The sequence below is a fragment of the Mastigoproctus giganteus genome, chromosome 10, assembly GCF_048544385.1.
Source record: "Mastigoproctus giganteus isolate SK-2022 chromosome 10, ASM4854438v1, whole genome shotgun sequence".
Lineage (NCBI taxonomy): Eukaryota > Metazoa > Arthropoda > Arachnida > Uropygi > Thelyphonidae > Mastigoproctus > Mastigoproctus giganteus.
The window spans coordinates 160,775,779-160,798,774 of record NC_143584.1 but is presented as its reverse complement, the minus strand read 5'-3'; the positions used below and the strand labels follow the sequence as shown (position 1 = coordinate 160,798,774).

Genomic DNA, 22,996 nt, shown 5'->3' with positions numbered 1-22,996 from the left:
CCCGAAAATCTTGCACAGATGAGCAAAGAACAAGGGGAGAGATTCCATCAGGACATAAAGGAAATGGAGCAGAGGTACCAGTGAAGGTGGAATACAAGCTGACTACTGCTGGTGTTTAAAAAGAGAGAAACCTGGCACTGTACATAAAAGAAAAACGATTAAACGTTCTTTTCAAACAAAGAGACGAAGGTCTGATTAATGAATGTTTCAGAATTTTGATTAATACTTGTTAGTATTTACGTATTTTTTGATATATAAAAATGTAATCGTATCAATTTGTCATTACTAAATACAATAAAGTTTTATATACTTTCGTGAAAAACAATACTTTTTTATTTCTTAAATTGTGATGTATCTGGATGTGATAGAAAAAAATCTAAGTAATATTTGAAATCACAGCAACATATTTTGGCAATAGGACCTATTGAAATTCAAACCCGAGTGAACAAACTTAAATTTGTAAACTAGTGTATTTAATGGACGTGTTGTTATTATTAATAATGACATGTAGATTACTGTATATATCCAGGTATGATACACCTCTGCATAAGATGCACACCACATTTTTTGAAAGAAAAAAAAAAAAAAAAAGTTTGTGCTGCATATTTCTGTTTAGGATGATGTAGGGCCAACTTTTTGTAATCAGCAGTAATACATACTGTTTTATGCACATCATTGTTAGCATTAGCATTAGTACAGGCATAAGACGCAAGAAAGCAAGCTTATGCAGCATCAGCCAAAATAAAAACACTTCCACTTCACTCTGCCGTTCATTCGAAATACCTATCCAGCTGAGCCTTAAATTTATTTAGGCTATCAACTTCCACAACAAGGGATGGAAGTCTGTTCCACCAACCAACCACCCACTGGCTAAAGGCAAATTTCCGCACATCTATCCTACATCTGTCTTTCCTCAATTTGAATTTATGCCCTCTCAGGTGATTATTCTGAGCAAGAGGAAGAATCCCAACAGCATTGAGCATGCTCAAACCATTCAAGGCTTTATACACCTCTATCAGATAACCTCACCGGTGCCTAGTCTCCAGACACTGTAATTTGCAAAACTTAAGCCTTTCTTCGTACGAGCAACCCCTTGTTCCATTCACTAATCTTGTTGCCCTTCTCTGTACTCGTTCCAGCAGCTCTACATCCTTCTTGAAATGAGGCCTCCAGACCTGTATACAGTACTCAAGGTGTGGCCTGACCATTGCCTTACACAAGGGAATAATCACCTCCTTATCCCTGCTAGAAAAATTCCTGTATATCATTGACAAGACACTATGAGCTACTCTTGCAGCCCATCTGCACTGCTCAGAGAACTTCTTATCTGCCTGCACAATTACCCCCAGTTTCTTTTCATTCTCTACCACTGTCAGTGTAGTACCACAGAGTTGATACGTTGCTCTGGGGTTGCTGTTTCCCATATGTAGTACTTTACATTTCTCAGTCCATCTGCTCAACCTTTCCAGATCCTGTTGCAGCAGCATAGCGTCAGTAGTGTCCTTAACAACCCTGCCAATTTTTGTATCGTCTGCAAACTTGGACATTTTGCTCGATATACCATCATCAGTATTATTTATAAATACAGAAAACAATAATGGACCCAACACTGAACCCTGAGGGACTCCACTAATAACATTAGTCCATGATGAGCAGTGTCCATTGATTACCACTCTCTGTCTTCTTCCCCTCAACCACCCCTTTATCCATAGCAGCAATTTGCCTCCAATGCCACACTGCTCCAATTTGTGCAGCAGTCTTCCATGTGCAACAGTATCAAAAGCCTTTCTAAGATTATCCAAGTATATAATATCAAAGTTATTCCCTGCTTCCAGTTCTTTTGTGACTGCATCATTGTATCCAATCAAATTGGTCAGGCAAGACTTTCCTTTAACAAAACCATGCTGTGTCCGAGCTATAACTGAAGTCTTGTCTAAATGATCCTGCAGTGCTTCTTTAACTAGTGCCTCCATTAATTTTCCTGGAACAGAAGTTAAACTCACAGGTCTATAATTACTTGTGTCAGCCTTTGATCCTCCTTTGTGAATTGGGGTCACATTTGCACATCTCCAGTCTATGGATACCTCCCCTGAATCCAAAGAAGCTCTCATAATTATGGCTGAGGGTTTGCTTACTTCCATTGCTGCGTCCTTTAATATAACTGTATAGATCCCATCCACCCCGGGTGCCTTTCTTGTGTTTATCTTCAACAGTTTCTCCTCCACTTTACTCTCAGTTATTACAAGATTCTCTAGCCTACTGCTAGAGTTGAATACACCTCTGGCATTCCCCTCGCTGAATAACTCCTCATGTGTGAATGTCAATGCAAAATATTCATTTAGTTTGTTAGCTACCTGGGCAGGATCATAACCAGTTGAACCATTGATATCAAGTGGACCAATCTGATTCATTCCCTTCCTTGTTACTGCATCTTTTTCTTGGTAATGTTTTCTGGAGAAACATTATCAAAGAAAAAATAAATAAAATAAGATTAATAAAAAAGCAGTCTTTCACACTATGCTGGTGGAATATTATCTGTATTTCCAGTCTTGGATATATGAATGTCAAATTCTGTTGGAATACAAGAATGATTCAGTTGTCATGCTAGTTACAGTCATGTGTTAGAACGGAAGCATGGGAATATGAACAGTGTAAACAGAGTGAAGGCCTGCTGTTTACTGGCAGCATGTTTTGGTATCTAAAGTACAGATTCTTGTATTAGATTTGCTATTTTAAACCAGTTAAAAGTGTTATTAGCAACTTATAGTGATGTGTTGGTTTATTGCTTTCACCTTTTTCAGCAGCATCTATAATTTTTTAAAAAAAAAAGGTATTTCTGTAAAAATGATTGGCAGACTTTTCCTGTTCCTTTACACACCCTTCTCTTTCACCCGCATGTGAGAGAAACACTTAAGATACTTTTTATCTCTCTTTTTTTTTTTTTTCCTTTTGCATTAAGGTAACTGTATTCTAATGCCACCAGATCTTGTTATTTTTAACTCTTTTATTTATTTTCACTGAAACCAATTAATATGTTGCTACTCTAAGTGCATAATTTTTTTTTTTTTGCCTCTTAAGTATCATGGCTTGGAATTCTCTCTTATAAAGTCAATGGTTTCTTTTATTGACTCACAAAGTGGAGGAAGAACGTGTAGTCCTTCTCTATAGCTTATTCAAACTGAACACTGTATGGATTATCTTTGGAACCATAATGTTATTGCCCATTTCAGAATGCTATGGCAAATGAACAGATTACTACTTATAAGGCAAGTCTGTGCATCAGTTCATAGCCTGAAATTGTCTTGGTGCAGTTCTTTCAGAATTTTCTTAAGGAGATAGGGTTGTAAACCATAGTGGTCTTCATTGATTATCAGACTTGTGTGATGGGACTTTACTTGCGAGCAGTCTGAAAGAAACATTACACTGAAATGATTCTTACATAAATCAGAGGTAATATTTCTGTCTGATGAGCAGGAAGCATCTTTGTTTATATACGATTCATTTAAAATCATGTTCTGATTAAAAAAAAAAAAAAAAAAATGGAGAACTGTAGTAAAGGAGTACATGTCATCATCTTGTGTGTCTTATGGGAGATAGGTTTGTACATTAAGTGTTAATTTACTTCTCAGCAATAATGTTTATACACAGTTTAGAATAATTTTGTTTGATACTTCATAGGTTTAGTTTATGATAGTCTAATGTTGAAACATCAGTGCATCTGTGGAGATAATTCTTATCATCCAGAACATGGTGGTAGGCTACAAAGTATATGGGCAAGGCTACAGGAAACTGGACTTGTGGCACGTTGTGAAGTAAGAGCACATTTATATCTTTGTTGTTAGATTAATACTATTTTTAGTTTGGTTTTTTGTATTGTGAATATGGGTGTTGCTTCAAGGAATGTGTTATATTTTGGCTTTTCTCCTTTTGCAGCAGCATCTATAAATTTTTAAAAAGATTTTTAAAAACAGTTGAAGGGCTGTTCAATAAAAAATGATCATTAATTTTTCATAAGCAAACCTTATTGCTTGCTATTTCTAGCTGAGCTGCAAAATTTAGGATCATATTCATCACATAGCAACTACACAGTTGACTCGTGTGCATGGTGTGACCATGGAGGTCAGTCAAGTTTATTCCTATTCAGTTTTGCCTACATAACAATGGATGTGACATGCAAGAAACAGTACGCTGCTCTCAAATTTTGTTTCAGTCTCAAGAAAACATCAGCTGAAGCATATGAAATGTTAAAAGAGGCTTATGGTGAATCTGTGCTTCCACATAGCACAGCTCGCAGGTGGTTTAGAATGTTTAAAGATGGATGTGATTCAATTACAAAAATCGGCAGTCCTGGCACTTCACCCACTGTTGTAACTATAAACACTGCTGTAATCATGAGAGAACTGTGTGGTACTACACTTAAGGTGGTAGAAAATGAAAAAGACCTGGCAGTAATTGTGCAGGCAGATATGAAGTTTTCTGAGCAATGCAGACAGGCTGCCAGGGCAGGTCATGGGGTTTTGTCAATGATATATAGGAATTTTGCTAGCAGGGAAAAGGAGGTGATTATCCCTCTGTATAAGGCAATGGTCAGGCCATGCCTTGAGTACTGCGTACAGGTCTGAAGGCCTTATTTTAGGAAGGATGTAGATTTACTTGAGCGTGTACAGAGAAGGGCAACAAGATTGGTGAGGGGAATGAAGGGATCCTCTTACCAAGAGAGGCTTAAGTTCTGCAAATTGCAGTGGCTGGAGACTAGGCACCTGTGTGGTGATCTGATTGAGGTGTATAAGGCCTTGAATGGGTTGAGCACGCTGAATTCTAATGGGATCCTTCCACTTGTTCAGATTACGAACCTAAGGGGGCATAAATTCAAATTAAGAAAGGACAGATGTAGAATAGATGGGCGGAAATTTGCCTTTAGCCAGCGGGTGGTTAATTGCTGGAACAAACTTCCATCTGTCGTTGTGGAAGTTGATAGGTTAAATAAATTTAAGGAGGAACTAGACAGGCATTTGGAGGGAATGGTGTGTTTTTTTTTTTTTTTTTTTTTTTTGGCTGATGCTGCATAAGCTCATACACTTGCTTTCTTGCATCACATGCCACTAATACTACTACTACTACTACTACTATGTAACAGTAAAGGCAGAGACGTTGAGAATATCAGTAGGAAGCATGCACAGTATTTTCCATGACTATTTGCATATGACACATGTTTGTGCACTCTGGGTCATAAGACTACTCACACCAAAGCAACAGCAAGTTCACATGGAGGCTTATTAGGAGCTGCAATGAATGGTCCTTCACAAGGTGATAACAGTGGATGAGACATGGCTTCATCATTTCAACCCAGAGAGTAAGCAACAAAAGCTCCATTTGGAAGTTTACATCATCGCCAACACTGAAAAAAAGCAAAAGTTGTGGCCGTATCTTTTTTTGACATCCAAAGAATGGTTTACCAGCATGTCTTGCTGTGCCATACAACTGTTACAGGACCTTGCTGCAGAACTGTACTGCACACTTTGCAGGATCACATTAATCACAAATGACCATAGCTGTTTGCAGGTAGGTGTAAGCTGCATCACGACAGTGTGAGACCTCACATTACTGTCATCAAGTACTTAGCCAACATTAATATCAAATGTGTTTCTCATTCACCCTACAGCCCTGATGGCGCCTCCGTGGGCAGGAGTGCGTAGCACACGCTTTTTGATTAGACCAGGGTTCGAGCCCATGACCACCAAATACAGAAAATGCGGAAAGGTCAGGGAATGACCACCACATATCCCCGGAGCAATATGGCCTTGGTTGCTAATGCTCCTAAAAACCAAACAACAACAGCCCTGACCTTGCACCCTGCAATTTTTTAATTTTTTTATTATTTCCGAAGTTAAAGGAGGAGCTGCAAGGAAAACGTTTCCAGGCATCAGAAGAAGTAAAAACATCAGAGGCAGTTCTCAAACGCATGTCAAAAAACGGCTTACACCATGTTTTTGAAGAATGGCAGAAATGTTGGAGTAAGTACATTTCATCAAATGGGTACTGATGATTAATAATGGTATGTTTTGGAAAAAAAATCATGATCATTCTTTATTGAACAGCTCTTGTACATATTGAGTTTTGATGCAGCCATTCTAATTGTTAACTGAATATATAACTGAATTAAACAATGATCAGTTCTAATCAATGTTCTTATTTGGTCCACTTCATCAGTTTTCATGGATACTGGACAGCTTCATCATCTTCCATATTCTCTCTTCCATTTTTTATGCCATTCAAACACACCAGCTCTTGACATAGTATCTTCTACATAAATTTGACCTAACAACTCATAACTTTCATTTGGTGTTTTCTTTAGTTTTTGTTAATAATTTGAGGTTGATTCATTGTTTTTTTTTTTTTGGAAAACTGCAAAAACACAAGGTAATGAAAATATGTTTAACTGCAAAGCAAATAAGTGTGCTGGAACATGATGTGTTAGACAAATGGAGAAAGGTTCAAGGTCAGCTTCTGGGCCTTTGTTTGGTTGGGTGCTTGGTGTGTAGTGGCTGCATGCACAGTCCCATTATTTAATAGTCACACCTTGTACTGTATTGCATGTCCATATCAGGATCATAAGAAAGTTTTAATAAGAAAAAAAAAGGAGGAAACTAAACCAAAAGTAAGTTGGTTAGGTTATGTAAAAAGATCTGAAAGCAGTTTTGGTAAGTATCAGTGCAACTTTGTTCTTGAAAATGTTTTAAGTTTGTCAGAAAAACAGAAATATGCTAGAGAAAAGTTGATGTGTGGAAGAATATGAAATTCCATTTAGCTCTTTATCAGCCATAACAGTACTCAAATTTTGTACTAATTTGCTGGATCTAAATACACTATGAAGAAAGTGATTTATTTTTACTTGTACCCTGAAAATGAAGTGGCTTTTTTTTTTTTTGGTGATTCCTGTGAGCAAAACAACCTGCTAGTGAGCAGACAATCCTACAAGCATAAGCTTGTGATCTCTGGTAAGATTTAGGATGTGAAAACTTTGAATCTGAACTGATTGGTTACTGCAATTGAATATATACTCTACAATCATATTTACATTCAAAAGCAAGTTCAAATCTCTGGTGAATGTTAAAGAGTTAGATTGCTATAAAATTAGTGTATAATGATCTCAGAGAAGGATTTTTTAGAAATTGCTGTTCAGGTTTAAAGGAAGGCAAAGGTTCCAGGATAGGATTATATATTCAGTTATAATTAAAAAAGCTGCAGTATCAAACCTAGGAATATTAATCAGAACAATATTGGACTCTGAGAAGATCCCCTTGGACTGGAGAAGTGCTAATATTTCTCCAATCTAAAGAGGCATTGCTAAAGAGAAATCGGGTAACTAGAGGCCAGTGAGCATGATTTCTGCAGTAGAGAAGGTCATTGGAATGTATGGTTAAGGCTGCAATTTGGGATCATCTCGAAAAGAATGATATCCTCAATAGATCCCATCATAGGTTTATCAATCAAAGTAATTTAGCAGATTAGTCAGACATGCCCAGTCTGGTGAATTACTTTGATTTAGTCATTAAGTAATTGTATACCACAAATAATTTTGATGTATTTAGCCCTTAGTAAAGCTTTATGATGCCATCCCCCATACATTGGCTGCTATATAAACTGGAAAAAATCAGAGTTATTGGATAGATCTTACACTGGATTGTAGGCTGGCTAAAAGATAAGAGACAGAGGGTTGTCAAAAAGTACCAATCTTAAGGATGGATCAGCATAACAAGTGAGATCCCTCAGGACTTAGTGCTGTGTCCCCTCCTATTTCTAATTTTCATAAATGAGATTGACAATGGTATCCAAGGGAAAATGTCAACATTTACAGATGACTTGAAGGTGGGAAAGGTAGTTAACGATTTGAGCCAGGCAGTATTTCTTCAAAAATCTTGGATCGGGTATATATATTGTCCAAAAAATGATAATTAAAGTTTAATGCTTTTAAATATATGGTTATGCATTTGGGGAATAACTGCTGGAGTAATGTATAAACTAAGGACAGTGGAACTAAAATTGGTTTAAGAAGAAAAAAAAGAAACTGGCATTATGGATTCAGCTCAACATGAAGTTTCTTGTGTATTGTAAACAGGCAGATAGAAAGGTATATAGTGTTGTTTCCATGATTTATAGGACTTTCACCAGTAGGGAGAAGGAAGTCATTATGACTCTATAAAAGATGATGATGATTAGACTGCCTTTGGAATATTGTATTCGAGTCTGGAGACCGCACCTAAAAAAAAACAAAAAAAAAAAAACAATACACGAAGGAACCAGCTTTTTCCTGCTTCCCTCATGTATTGTGGCCATGAGGTCCAACTGGAGAGTACGGCACCATCGTAATATCCAAGCCCTAGGTGGGATTCAAACCCACGACCTTTGGGTTGCCAGGCAGGCACTTTACCTGCCCGGCTAGCCTGGTCGGCAACAGGTTAGTGACGAGTGCAAACCAAGGCACATACGAAGAAGATATGGATTGCAGAGTTTGACAATAAAACATCTAAGGGGAGATCAGATTGAGATGTATAAGGCATTGAAGGAGTTGAGTAAAATGAATCGAGGAAGGGGCGTTCTCACACTATAGGTGAGATAAGAACCAGACAGGCACAAATATAAAATCTCAGAGAATAATAGCAGACTGGATCTTTATGATGTTCACCTGTGTGCACTAGATTGTCGGACAGTGGAATAAGTTGCCTCCCAGTGTGGCAGAGGCAGTGAGTCTGATTAAGTTTAAAGTGGAATTGGATGGTTACCTTGTGATAATAGAAATAGTATGAATATTATGCTTTATTTTATTTTATATTTTTTGGCTGAGGTAGAAAAAGTCTGCTTCCTGGTATCATTTGGCCTTACTAATGCAAATTCAAAGATTGGGACAACATACGCTGTGTTGAAACTGTGAAAATCAGATGGGATTTATGCAGCCACTGTTTATGGATGGATTTCAAACTGTGATCATATAAGTGGTCATCCTTTGTCAGACAGATAATACTGATGAAACAGGAGTGCTGGGTGTTACATTTCAGGATTTTGCATTTCCAACGTGATATGTTTGAAGGGGATAAAGCAAGCATACAAGACATTACAGTTCTTTTTCTGTATTGATATGAATGACAATGACAAAAATAAACCACTCACCATAGGCTAATTGCAAAATTCCATTGCTTTACTATGAGTAGACTTCCTATTACATATTAATAACAAGCAGGCATATATGGTGCACCACCTATTCACTGAATGGCTAGTAGAATTTGATTGTAAAATTACTACAAAATGAAAAGTTTTGCTGATGCTTGACAACTGTGTTCATTGTGTTCTCTCTCTACAGTAACTGTAGTGAAATTGGAGGTTTTCCCCACTGAACAACACTATTTCAAAAATTCAATCAGTAAACTAGATTTTCCTGTGAAAATTGTTATTACCTTGAGGTAAAATGTAATACATTTATTTTATAGTTGTACCAAATCAATTGAATTGAGGAAACTTGTGAAAAAGTGTCTCTATAACATAAGCTGAAGTGTTTTACAAGGAAAGAGGGTTTTTTTTTATTGGCTTATGTTTATTAGACTTTTGTGATTCTTTTCATTGAGGAATGCATACAATTTTTAGCATTCAAGTAAGATGGTTATAAATTTGAATTGTTACTTTAGAATATGATACACTTCAGTATTGTGGTCTGTTTTTAAAATTATAACATTCCTTTTAATCTAGAGAGTAAGATCAAGAAAAGCTACTCTTGAAGAACTTCAGTCCTGTCATAGGTAAGAATTTTTCTTTTATCTGAAGTCCCATGTACACTGTGATTATAGAGAAACTTGAATCTCTTGTTGATTTTTGTATTTTTTCAGGGTCACTTTTTTTTTCTAATAAAATTCTATAAAATTTTGCTTTTTGTTGAATCAGCCTCAGACACTAGAAATTATTATTGAAGCTTATGGGGAAAAAAGTCTTTATCAAGAGAGATGGTATATTAGAATGTTACAAGTGCTTCAAAGGTGGATGTGATATCATTATTGATGATGCAAGGTGTGGAAGACCTTACACATCAAAAAATGACAAACCTGTCTGTGTTTAGAAGCATTATTTGAACCAGTTGCCAAATAGGAATTAAAGATATATCCTCTCAATGTGGAGTATCATATGACAGAGGCAAGATATGCGATATTTTAAACATGAAAATATTCTTGATCAATCCTTGTTCTCATCTGATCTGTTATTAAATGCTTTTTCTCAAGTTTTTAATAATAGATAGGCTGGAAACAATAAAATGTCAGTTCTCTTAATGGAAATATGATGTCTCCCTGGCAGAATTCATTATGAATTTATAGCAGGAAGTCATGCTGTTAATTAGGCTGTGTACCTAGAAATCATTAACCTGCTCAGGAAGCCATATATAAATTTTTGTTATGCATGTACGGGTTCTGGAGAGTATGTACATAAATTTTACCTTTTCTAGCGTCATTTCATTTGATTCAAATAGTGTCTGTTACACACAGATTGTTTTAAAATCTTCTGGTATATGTTGCACCTCTTATTTGTACTATAATAATTAATGATAAACACCAGCCAAGAAATTGAACTGAAAATTTACTATAAAATGAAATAATATACAGTGAAATGTGATGAAAATAAAAACACTGATTAAATTATAGTTACAATATAATTTAAAATATAGTTAAAAGCAATAAAATTATCTAAAATAAACTGGGTTAAAAGCGATAAAACAATGAAACCTGGAGCTTTCGGAGAACTGCCGTCTCCTTCTTCAACAGCATACTACTAGTGATAAGACACATCCTTAAGTAGCAGGTCCATGGCACTCATGCATGTGATCATCAGACACATGATCTACATTCTCCATGCGCGTATCGGAAACGGAAGTGGCTTGGGAGCGTGTCAAACAGAAACGGTCATCCCTTCTGAGGACAACTGCCTCAAACAGGGGATGTAAACGGATCCCCCTGTCCCTATTAATAGTATTGTGACTGGATGAGCCGATTCACAAGCTCTCGAGCCACTTGCATTCCCAAAATCCATGGGCGCGGTCAGTAATGACCGCGTCTTCAGGGGAGATCTGATGCTGCTTTTCCCAGAAATGCTCTGCCACAGCAGACCTCGCATAGTTAGCAGTCTTGATAGTGGTCCTTTAAACGTCGCCCTGTTTCCCCCACATAACACTCCTCACAATCCGGGCACTTAATCTCGTAGACCACATTGCTAGTATGGTCCTGGGCTACGGGATCTTTAACTTGGGATATCACTGTGTGCAACCTCCGACCCGGAAGTTGCACACAGCGTGTCTGGCACTCCTGCAATGCCCATACAATACGTTCTGAAAGGCTCGGATAGTAAGGAATGTATGCAGTAGCCACAGGGGCAGGCGACTCCCTACGATTGGACTCAGCCCTATAAATATATTTGTCCAAGACCCTCTGGGGGTATCCACATTTCCTGAGGTCTGCCATGACTTTGCAAATTTCTATTTCCTTTTCTTCAGGGGTACTACAGTGGGTCCCCACCCTATTCAACAATGCCCTGGCTACACTGTTCTTATGATGACAAGCCTGTGCTGAGCTATAATGAACAAATTGGCCACGGCGCATAGGCTTTCTATAGATCGTTGTTTTTAATCTAGATCCATCTCTGCTCACCAAGACATCCAGAAACGGGAGAGACCCAGCTTCTTCCACCTCCTAGGTAAATTGTATAAATGTGGAAAAGCTGTTGAGTAAATTGAGCACCTCATCTTCCTTTCCCTTTTTTAAAATAGTGAAGGTATCATCCACATATCTCCTCCACTCACGCATGGGGAAATTCAACTGATGAAAAACTGATGGGGGAACCCATGGCACAGCCATGGGTTCCCCCATCAGTGCCATTGTGGCCAATTTGGCAATGGAGGAACTGGAAACTAGGGTTTTTCGTCAGTTGAATTTCCCCATGCGCGAGTGGAGGAGATATGTGGACGATACCTTCACTATTTTAAAAAAGGGAAAGGAAGATGAGGTGCTCAATTTACTCAACAGCTTTTCCACATTTATACAATTTACCTCGGAGGTGGAAGAAGCTGGGTCCCTCCCGTTTCTGGATGTCTTGGTGAACAGAGATGGATCTAGATTAAAAACAACGATCTATAGAAAGCCTATGTGCCGTGGCCAATTTGTTCATTATAGCTCAGCACAGGCTTGTCATCATAAGAACAGTGTAGCCAGGGCATTGTTGAATAGGGTGGGGACCCACTGTAGTACCCCTGAAGAAAGGGAAATAGAAATTTGCAAAGTCACGGCAGACCTCAGGAAATGTGCATACCCCCAGAGGGTCTTGGACAAATATATTTATAGGGCTGAGTCCAATTGTAGGGAGTCACCTGCCCCTGTGGATACTGCATACATTCCTTACTATCTGGGCCTTTCAGAACGTATTGTACGGGCATTGCGGGAGTGCCAGACTCGCTGTGTGCAACTTTCGGGTCTGAGGTTGCACACAGTGATATCCCAAGTTAAAGATCCCGTAGCCCAGGACCATACTAGCAGTGTGGTCTACGAGATTAAGTGCCCGGATTGTGAGGAGTGTTATGTGGGGGAAACGGGGCGACGTTTAAAGGACCACTATCAAGACTGCTAACTATGCGAGGTCTGCTGTGGCAGAGCATTTCTGGGAAAAGCAGCATCGGATCTCCCCTGAAGACGGGGTCATTACTGACCGCACCCATGGATTTTGGGAACGCAAGTGGCTCGACAGCTTGCGAATCGGCTCATCCAGTCACAATACTATTAATAGGGACAGGGGGTTCCGTTTTTACATCCCCTGTTTGAGGCAGTTGTCCTCAGAAGGGATGACCATTTATATTTGACACGCTCCCAAGCCACTTCCGTTTCCGATACGCGCATGGAGAATGTAGATCATGTGTCTGATGATCACGTGCGTGAGTACCATGGACCAGCTACTTAAGGATGTGTCTTAGTACTAGCATTGAGCATTAGCATTAGTAGAGGCATTTGATGCAAGAAAGCAAGCTTATGCAGCATCAGCCAAAAAAAAAAAAAAAAAACCACTTCCACTTCACCCCTCTGTTCATTCAAAATACCTGTCCAGCTGAGCCTTAAACTTATTTAGGCTATCAACTTCCACAACAAGGGATGGAAGTCTGTTCCACCAACCAACCACTCGCTGGCTAAAGGCAAATTTCCGCACGTCTATCCTACATCTGTCTTTCCTCAATTTGAATTTATGCCCTCTCAGGTGATTATTCTGAGGGAGAGGAAGAATCCCATCAGCATTGAGCATGCTCAAACCATTCAATGCTTTATACACCTCTATCAGATCACCTTGCTGGTGCCTAGTCTCCAGACACTGTAATTTGCAAAACTTAAGCCTTTCTTCGTAAGAGCACCCCTTTGTTCCATTCACTAATCTTGTTGCCCTTCTCTGTACTCGTTCCAGCAGCTCTACATCCGTCTTGAAATGAGGCCTCCAGACCTGTATACAGTACTCTAAGTGTGGCCTGACCATTGCCTTATACAAGGGAATAATCACCTCCTTATCCCTGCTAGAAAAATTCCTATATATCATTGACAATACACCATGAGCTACTCTTGCAGCCCGTCTGCACTGCTCAGAGAACTTCATATCTGCCTGCACAACCACCCCCAAGTCCCTTTCATTCTCTACCACTGTCAGTGTAGTACCACAGAGTTGATATGTTGCTCTGGGGTTGCTGTTTCCCATGTGTAGTACTTTACATTTGTCAATGTTAAACTTCATTTGCCACCTCTCAGCCCATCTGCTCAACCTTCCCAGATCCTGTTGCAGCACCATAGTGTCAGTAGTGTCCTTAACAACCCTGCCTACCTTCGTATCGTCTGCAAACTTCGACATTAAGCTTGATATACCATCATCAATATCATTTATGAACACAGAAAACAATAATGGACCCAACACTGAGCCCTGAGGGACTCCACTAATAACATTAGTCCACGATGAGCAGTGTCCATTGATTACCACTCTCTGTCTTCTCCCCCTCAGCCACCCCTTTATCCACAGCAGCAATTTGCCTCCAATGTCACACTGCTCCAATTTGTGCAGCAGTCTTCCATGTGCAACAGTATCAAAAGCCTTTCTAAGATCCAAGTATATAATATCAAAGTTATTCCCTGCATCCAGTTCCTTTGTGACTGCAACATAGTATCCAATCAAATTGGTCAGGCAAGACTTCCCCTTAACAAAACCATGCTGTGTCCGAGCTATAACTGAAGTCTTGTCTAAATGATCCTGCAGTGCTTCTTTAACTAGTGCCTCCATTAATTTTCCTGGAAGAGAAGTTAAACTCACAGGTCTATAATTGCTTGTGTCAGCCTTTGATCCTCTGGTCACATTTGCACATCTCCAGTCTGCGGGTACCTCCCCTGAGTCCAAGGAAGCTCTCATAATTATGGCTAAGGGTTTGCTTACTTCCTCTGCTGCCTCCTTTAATATAACTGGATAGATCCCATCCACCCCGGGTGCCTTTCTTGTGTTTATCTTCAACAGTTTCTCCTCCACTTTATTCTCAGTTATTACAAGATTCTCTAGCCTACTGCTAGAGTTGAATACACTTCTGGCTTTCCCCCTCGCTAAATAACTTCTCATGTGTGAATGTCGATGCAAAATATTCATTTAGTTTGTTAGCTACCTGAGCAGGATCATCAACAGTTGACCCATCGATATCAAGTGGACCAATCTGATTCATCCCCTTCCTTCTAGAGTTTACATAAGTAAAGAACTCTTTGCTGTGTTTCTTTGCATCCCTTGCCAAAGACTTCTCGTACTCTGCCTTCGCCTGCCTAACCTCCTTTGTAACTTGGTTACAGATCAACTTGTATCTATCATAGGCTTCTGTGTCATGTGTTAATTTGTATGTATCCCATGCATGTTTCTTCTCTGCCATATGCCTCATCAGTTCATCTGACATCCATTTAGGCCTAAACCTTGAACAATATTTCTTAGTTGGTATGTAAAGCCTAGTAGCTTCCAAGATAAGTTCTTTGAATGCGTCCCATTTTGAATTTGCTGTTGGTAACATCTTCAGTTGGTCCCACTGCATAGAATTTAAATACTGTCTCAGACCATCGTAGTCGCCTTTACGAAAGCAATAACCCTTCCCTTTACTCGTGATGGTAGTTACCTCTTTGAGTAAATCCCACTTCAGCACACTGTGATCACTGCCACCTAGTGGTTCCTTTATCTGCAGATTCTTAATGCATGAAGAATCACTGCTGATAATCAATTCAAGAGTATTCTTCCCTCTAGTTGCCTCCCGAACATGCTGATGTAGAAAACAATCATCCAATAAATCCACAAAAGCCTTGCTAGTGTGTGAGTGACCAGCCCCCAAACTCCAGTCAATATCTGGGAAATTAAAATCTCCCATTATAAGACTCTCTGATTTACTGGCCCACTCTATTTCCCTGTACAGTTTCTTATTATACTCATCAGAGTCATTAGGCCTATAGCACACTCCTACTCTCAATTTTGATCTCCCAATGCTTATGTCACACCAAACTGACTCGACACTGCACTGTCCAGCGATGTTCACTGGCTTCACTTCCTTGGATTTTATGTATTTCTTAACTAATAGCATAACCCCTCATCCCTTCCTATCCAGTCTATCCTTTCTGTATAGTTGTACTCCCCAAATTCCAGTTCTGCATTCCTTATATCTGTGTGACACCAAGTCTCTGATATCCCAACAATATCTGCCTTTGATGTTTTGAGCAATACCTCAAATTCATCAAATTTATTTACTAAACTCCTAGCATTGGTGTACACGCAAGTATACATGCCCCTTTTTCTATTCTTAGCTACCCTAACACAACCCATGTGTTTACTTGTACCGCAATGACTCCCAGCAGTCTCTGAAATATCCTGAATCTTGTTTTTCAGGCTTCTGCTCATTCCAATAGAAGCAGTGCAAGAATCTCTTTGACCTCTGCCAATGGCTACTGTTAATCTATTCGTCTTTGTATCCCCCCAAGCTAGCAGTTTTCCGACCCACCTAACACTGCCTCGATAGCATCAGCAAATATTCTTGCACCCCTTCTATTTAAGTGTATCCCATCCCTGTAGAAGCAATCTCTCCTGTTAACAAGTACAATCCAGGCTGAAAAAAATTCTACCCCTTTAGCCTTGCACAATCTTTCCAGGGCCGAATTGATCGACAAGGCTCTCATCATATACTCCTCTATCGTGTCTGGGCAGAATTGCAGACACTTTCAAATTCAACCTTATTTCACGGCTTTTTTTCAACAGTGACCTGTACTTGTTAAGCAATTCTGCCGGTCTCCTACTCTTAATATCATTAGTGCCAAAGTGTACAACTATCACCTTTTGTGCCCTTAAAAGATGATATCTGCTCTACAACGTCATCAACCTTTGCCCCTGGCAGACATACCCTGTTTCTGTTCCACCTATCCTTTTTACAAAGCATGTTCCCCGTTTCCTTGACAATAGTCACCAACAACTACTAGTTCCTTTGGGACCAGTGCATTCTGCCTTGGGGGTTGCCGCTGTGTTTCACGATGACCAAGTGCAAGCTCTGGCATTGATGTGGGCAGCTGAGAGCTTGATGGGCCCCTCACTTTAGTTCCTTCGAGGGCATCCACCCTGTCCTTCAAGCTCTCATAGTCCCATAAGAACGCTGAGTTGTTGCCTGATTTCGATACACTCCTTGCATTGTGCACACACAAAGACATCCCCCATGACAATATCGTGTCCCGTACCTGAATGCTCCACAAACATCATGCAAGCTGTGCATTTTAGAAGGCTGTGATTCAGAAGGCAACTTCCCCCCTCAGTTCTCCTCTGAGCCACAGCACTTCCATTAGCTTGAGCCTTTTGTTTTGCTGCTCTGGTCTGAGTCATGATTACTTTTAATTTAAATAAAATTTCAATTTCAGTTTATAACCCTAATTTATCTCCCAACACAGTTATAATGGTATATATATTTTTTAGTGTCAAGTATTAACTATCTCCGAGTTCCCTTTATATAACTTTCGTATCAGTTATGTATTAATTAATTATGTTACGTTTGTAATCTAAGTCGGTATATGTATTTAGTTAAAAGTGCAATTTAAATGCCAACGAAGTTCAAAAAGTTTAATAGATTTTACCGATCGCTGAAAATAGTATAACCTATACTATACTAACGCTACCTAGGTTCGATATATAATGATCGTATGACAAAGACAAAGGCGGGAATTTACGAACGGTAATCTATGGACACTTAAGTATTAATTTATTTTCAAATCTCGCTGTCTCGATTCAGAATAAACTAACAATCCTTACTAGTCTATAAGCTACTTACAAAAAATAATTTGATGTAAAAAATATTCAATAAGCGGCTAAATATGGCTAAAAAACTTCTCGTTCAGCGGAGTTGTAACTTGTAACACGTGGTTTTGATACCCTTACCGATACTTTTATGCAATTACAAGGCCGAGTAAAGAATAATTACACCAGATTAATCAGAAATATCACAAAATAATGCTATACTACTAAATTTAAATCAAAAGTTTTAGAAAAACAATTTCAAATCAATAAATAAGAAAAATCCACTTAGCGGCTTTGAACACGTCTGGCCCCTACTAGCCTCGTCAGCAGACTAGTAGTATGCTGTTGAAGAAGGAGACGGCAGTTCTCCGAAAGCTCCAGGTTTCATTGTTTTATCGCTTTTAACCCAGTTTATTTTAGATAATTTATTGCTTTTAACTATATTTTAAATTATATTGTAACTATAATTTAATCAGTGTTTTTATTTTCATCACATTTCACTGTATATTATTTCATTTTATAGTAAATTTTCAGTTCAATTTCTTGGCTGGTGTTTATCATTAATTATTATAGTATGGAAATTCCCAGCCCCATAGGCCTGTTTGAAGATACCTCTTATTTGTGTTTGCGACTAATAGTAGACAGTTTTAATAGATGGTAGCATGAAATTAGCTTTGAAAATCAAAGGAAATTATATCCATTCAGCTACTGTTGTCTGGTTTGGGCTTTAAAAAAGCCGAAATTCGCTGGAATTTAGATTTAAAAATTGATAAATTGAATGAAATAATAAATAAATTGACATTTACTTGAGTAAAAAAATTAATATTTAAAATGCATTGAGACATTTTTAAACTTTTTAAAAATTCTACAAAAAACTTTATTTCACAGAGCCAGCCACAGTGAGGTTTCCACTATGGCTATATTTCTAATTGTTTGCTGAACTGTTGTTGGTTCACACCAGTTTAGTAAACTAGGGAAGGAATAAGCACTTGAAAGATGCATTAAGAAGGAAGAATCCTGAACTTTGGGTAAGAAACAATAGGAAATTACTCCATTGCAATGCTCTTGATTATCATGAGAAAGCATTCGAGAATACCTTTTCAAATACTGTCTTTCAACATTTTTCTTATTTTTTTTTACATTGTTCACATGACTCCCCCCCTCTCCCAAAAAAAAAAAAAAAAACAAACAAACTAAATAACTCATTAAATGAATGACTATGTTCTATTGAAGCAGAAGCTATGGCAGTTTTGATAAACTCAATCAATGAACTTTCAGGAAAGGACTTCTAAGTTTTTTTGTTTTTTTTTAACAATTAGTTATATATATAACTAATTAAGTGATGGAAAAACATGTAAATAGCCATGATTGTTACTTTGAGAAATTAACTGTAAGTATTATATTTGTATTTGTTTAGATAAAAATTCAGTCCTGGAAATTTTTTGTGCTACTCTGTATTTTGTAATTTTGGCAAATGAAAGTTACATCTTTATCTGTCTCATTTCATGTTGTGTTTGAAAATATTGGTATATGCAGTTAATCTCAAAACAGAAATCAGAACTCCTTTTTAACAAGTGACCAAGTGAGTGAATGAATAGAATTATATGTAGTTGTTATATTTGTTATTATATGCTGAGACTAAAGCATTTATTGTAAAATTTAGCTTTACTCTAAAGTTAAACTAAACATATGAAGTTATTAGCTAAATGATATATGCTGATTGAAGCAGGGCAAGGAATTTATTTAAACAGATATCATTATTTCGAAATATTTGTAGTTTCCAACATCTGTACAAGACCATTAAACTCAGGAAGAAAAAAACAAATAAGAAATATATTACTATTTTAAAATTCACAAGATTTACAGTAATAATGTCTTTTGCCTTGCTTATTTTATTTTAAGCATTATTTTAAAACTTTAGCATATTTCTGGTAGCCACTGCTTTATAATTTTGTATGAGTGGTACATATGTTTTTCATATATGTATGAGATGAGTCAAATGAAAACATGAATTTTTTCCCCCCCTATAACTTGTACTTTCAAGAAATAAAGTATTCACACATCATAATAAATAATTTTAATAAATGAGCATTACATTACAAACCCTTTGTCGGGTTTCTTCTTCATATGCATAATCTGGTAAAGGATTATACACATGAACAAGATTCCGAATTATGCAAAGGGTTGTGAATGTGATTCGGGCATTATCCGGAGCAAGGACCCAGTAAAGGGTTTGTAACATGATGCTCATTTTAGAATTTGTCATTAAAATTGTTTATCATAATGTACGAAGTGCATGAATATTCCATCTCTTGATGGATAACACCTGTGAAGAAAATGCCTCATTTAAAGACATGATTAAGGCCAACTTGTACTTTATTTTTCAAAGAAATTGCCACTATAGTTTAGATGCTTATTCCATCTGTACAGCAGATTTTTATACCCAGCTCATAAAAGTCTTTCAATTGCTGTTGTCTCCATTATCTGATGCTTTCTTTCACATTATCATCTGTATGAAAGCAGTGCCATGCCAGATCATTTTTCAGTCTTTCAAAAATGTGAAAATCACAAGGTGAATAGTCCAAACTGTATGGAAGCTGCCCAGTCATTTTCCAGTGTAGTTTCTAGTTGTTCGCTATGGTGTGTTGATCCACATGTGATTATACATTGTCATCTAACAAAATAACACAATTGTTCAAATTTCTTGGGTTCTTGTTTTTGAAGGTATGTCACAAATCAATCTGTAGTCAGGTGGGAAGGAGCAGCAGTGCGTAGCACACACTTCTTGATTAGACCGGGGGTTTGAGCCCGTCACCACCAAATACGGAGGATGTGGAAAGGTCAGGGAATGACCACCGCATATCCCGGAGCAATATGGCCTTAGTTGCTAATGCTCCTAAAAACCAAAATAACAACATAACATAACAACAAATCAACTTTAAGGATTTATGAGTTGACTGTTTCAGTTCTATCTATGAAATGGTACAGCAGTACTTGCGAGTTTAGGAACAGTATGAGCATAATCATTCTAGTGCTTTAGAAGAAGTCTTGTATTTCTTTAGCTGTGGTGATGACTAGTAGTTTTCACTACATGCTGCATTTCTTGTTCTCTGGTTCAAAATGCCAATGCCATCTCTCATCTGTAGTCATTAAGCAATTCAAGAAGTCATTTCCTTCTTCATATTGTGTTAGACATTGTGGACACAATCCCATTTACAAACATTCTAATCATTATTGAGCTACATGGGATCTGCAGCCTGCAGTGCTTTTCAAATATATTTGTAACATATCCTATATTTCTACATTCATTGTTTATAATGTCCTGTATTTCCTGTAATTTTGAACCTAATTGGCATAACATAATGCTAATTTAGAGAGCAACAATGTAAAGTATCATTTGTTGGGTGACATTTTTTTTAAAGTTAATTTTAGCTGTATTTCTTTTACAGTGGAATCTTTCAATTATCTGCACCCTGATTAACTGTGCATTTGATTATCCATGGAGCTTTTTTTTTTTCTAATGTTGTTTAATAATTATTATTATGAGAAACCTTATGATTAAATTGAAAGAAAATTAATGTGAACATAATTTATTATATTAAATTCTTTTAAATGTGTTTTTTTTTATTTTTTTTTTTAATTTGATAGCTTTGCCGTTTTCATTGCATGAGTTATTATTTCTGTTTTCTGGTGTATAATTGTATTGAGGCACGTATTAAAAAAAATTGTAACTTTTTTTTTTTCTGTAGTGAAGCCTACACATTGTTATTTGGAACAAATCCTCTTAATAGGCAAAAACTGGATGTTAATAAATTAGGTATGTTTCTATCTTTAATATGTGCATGCAATTTAATCTAGAAATGGATATAATATCCATTGACCTCTGGCAAGGTTAATAAAGCTATCTTACTGGCTGTTGTATTTTAGTTTTAATCTTTGTTTTGTTGCTCTGTGGTGTGCTACAGAAACAATTAGTTAATATTGGGCACAATGTTTCACAAGTGTGTTAATAATCCTAATTAATTTTGATATATGTATGAGGAAATTTGAAATTCCAAACCAAGTGTTAGGAAAACATATGCATTATACTTTGGATGCTATGTTGTTAATAATCCTTAATCACTTTTGGACAAATAAGGCTTATTTATAGCTACTATGTTTTGTATCTGGATTAATTTTTATATTATTAATCTTTGTTTGCTAAGTGTGTTAATAATTTTGATTCATTTTGTGTGAAGAATTAACTTTGAAATCCCAAAACAAATGTTTACTGCTTTTAGTAAGAAAGAATTGTACTTTGCATGCTAGACTGAGGATCAAGATATAAGATGAACTCTTACATATGTTGCAGTTCACTGCTAGGTTTTTGAGAGGATGATCATAGGGTTTGCTTCATTGATGCCATTTGGCGTTCTGACGTTATGGAATAAGTGATTCCTATTTCACGTTTAATGCATATGTCTGTATTCTCTTAAAAGTGGAAACATTCATTACAATTCCATGTGCTTGCTTTCTGCTATTTGGCCAATAGCAGATACCAATATTTGGTATCTGCTATTGGCCAAATAGCAATATTTGGCCGAATCACTTGAAGGATGGACCTTGAAAGAAGAAGAGTCAAGCAGTAACTCAGACATGAACTAACTGTAGCATCTCAATTTATAGATCCAGACTTTCAGCCATCTACATCAATTATGCCCTACTTGATTTCACAGTCAAATGATGGACTCCTATATTTAAAAATAAATTTCTGATAATTTGTGAAACAAAAAAAGGCAGATTTGTTGGCCTACAAATTATAAACTTTATGTAGGATGTAAATGTTGTTCAGAGAAGTGCCAGATGTCAGTTATAAAAGGAAAATGAACAAAAATGTATTGTATTTAATATTTTACCTTATTATTCATGTGTAAATCTTTCATTTCCTGTTCCTTGAGAATGGTGGGTGATGCAAAATTTGTAAGTTTATATATAAATTCAGCATACTGATATTTACTAGAATTGTCTATTTCTGTATAAAGAAGAAAAATATTTTGCTTGTTGTGCATTGTTATTGGCTATATAATATGCATGTATTCTGCATATTAGATGGCTTTTATATATTCCTCCATTATATAGTATGAATCAGAGCTGTAATACTCAATATGTTCTATGTTGATAATAATATTAGTAAATTAATAAGAGGAGTTTACCTCAATATAGTACGTAGAACACTTCCGTATGATACCCTCCAGAAATTAAAACGGAAAAAACGAAAAAATCGACAACTTACTGGTACATTAAAGTAAAATATAAATAATCAATTTAACACAATTCAAAATCAATTTAAAACAATTCAAATTAACGCAATTAAAAGAATCTAACGAAAATATTCAAAACGATTTTCCTTCCTCTTTATACTTTAATGTACCGGTAAGTTGTTGATTTTTTTCGTTTTTTCTGTTTTAATTTCCGGAGGGTATCATACGGAAGTGTTCTACGTACTATATTGAGGTAAACTCCTTTTATTAATTTACTAATTCCTTCATTATGTATTGGAATACCCCTGAGAAGTAATGATTAAAAACACCTCACTGTTGAGAAGCACTGGTTAATTCTATATGACACAGTATAGGTACATAGCAGTACTAGTTTAAAATAGGATATAAAAATCACACAC

The 22,996-nt window shown here is 37.0% G+C and overlaps 1 protein-coding gene across 12 annotated transcripts in view; it reads left to right on the top strand.

Annotated features, from left to right (window-relative positions):
- Positions 1-22,996, top strand: part of LOC150079426 (histone deacetylase 4-like) — a 352,480-nt gene that overhangs the window by 215,614 nt on the left and 113,870 nt on the right. For all 12 annotated transcript variants that reach the window (XM_090383436.1, XM_090383431.1, XM_090383432.1 and 9 more), the window contains 3 exons: positions 3,679-3,812; positions 9,742-9,791; positions 21,087-21,154. In XM_090383436.1, the coding sequence (XP_090239562.1) occupies positions 3,679-3,812; positions 9,742-9,791; positions 21,087-21,154 (252 nt within the window). The remainder of the gene's footprint in view (positions 1-3,678; positions 3,813-9,741; positions 9,792-21,086; positions 21,155-22,996) is intronic.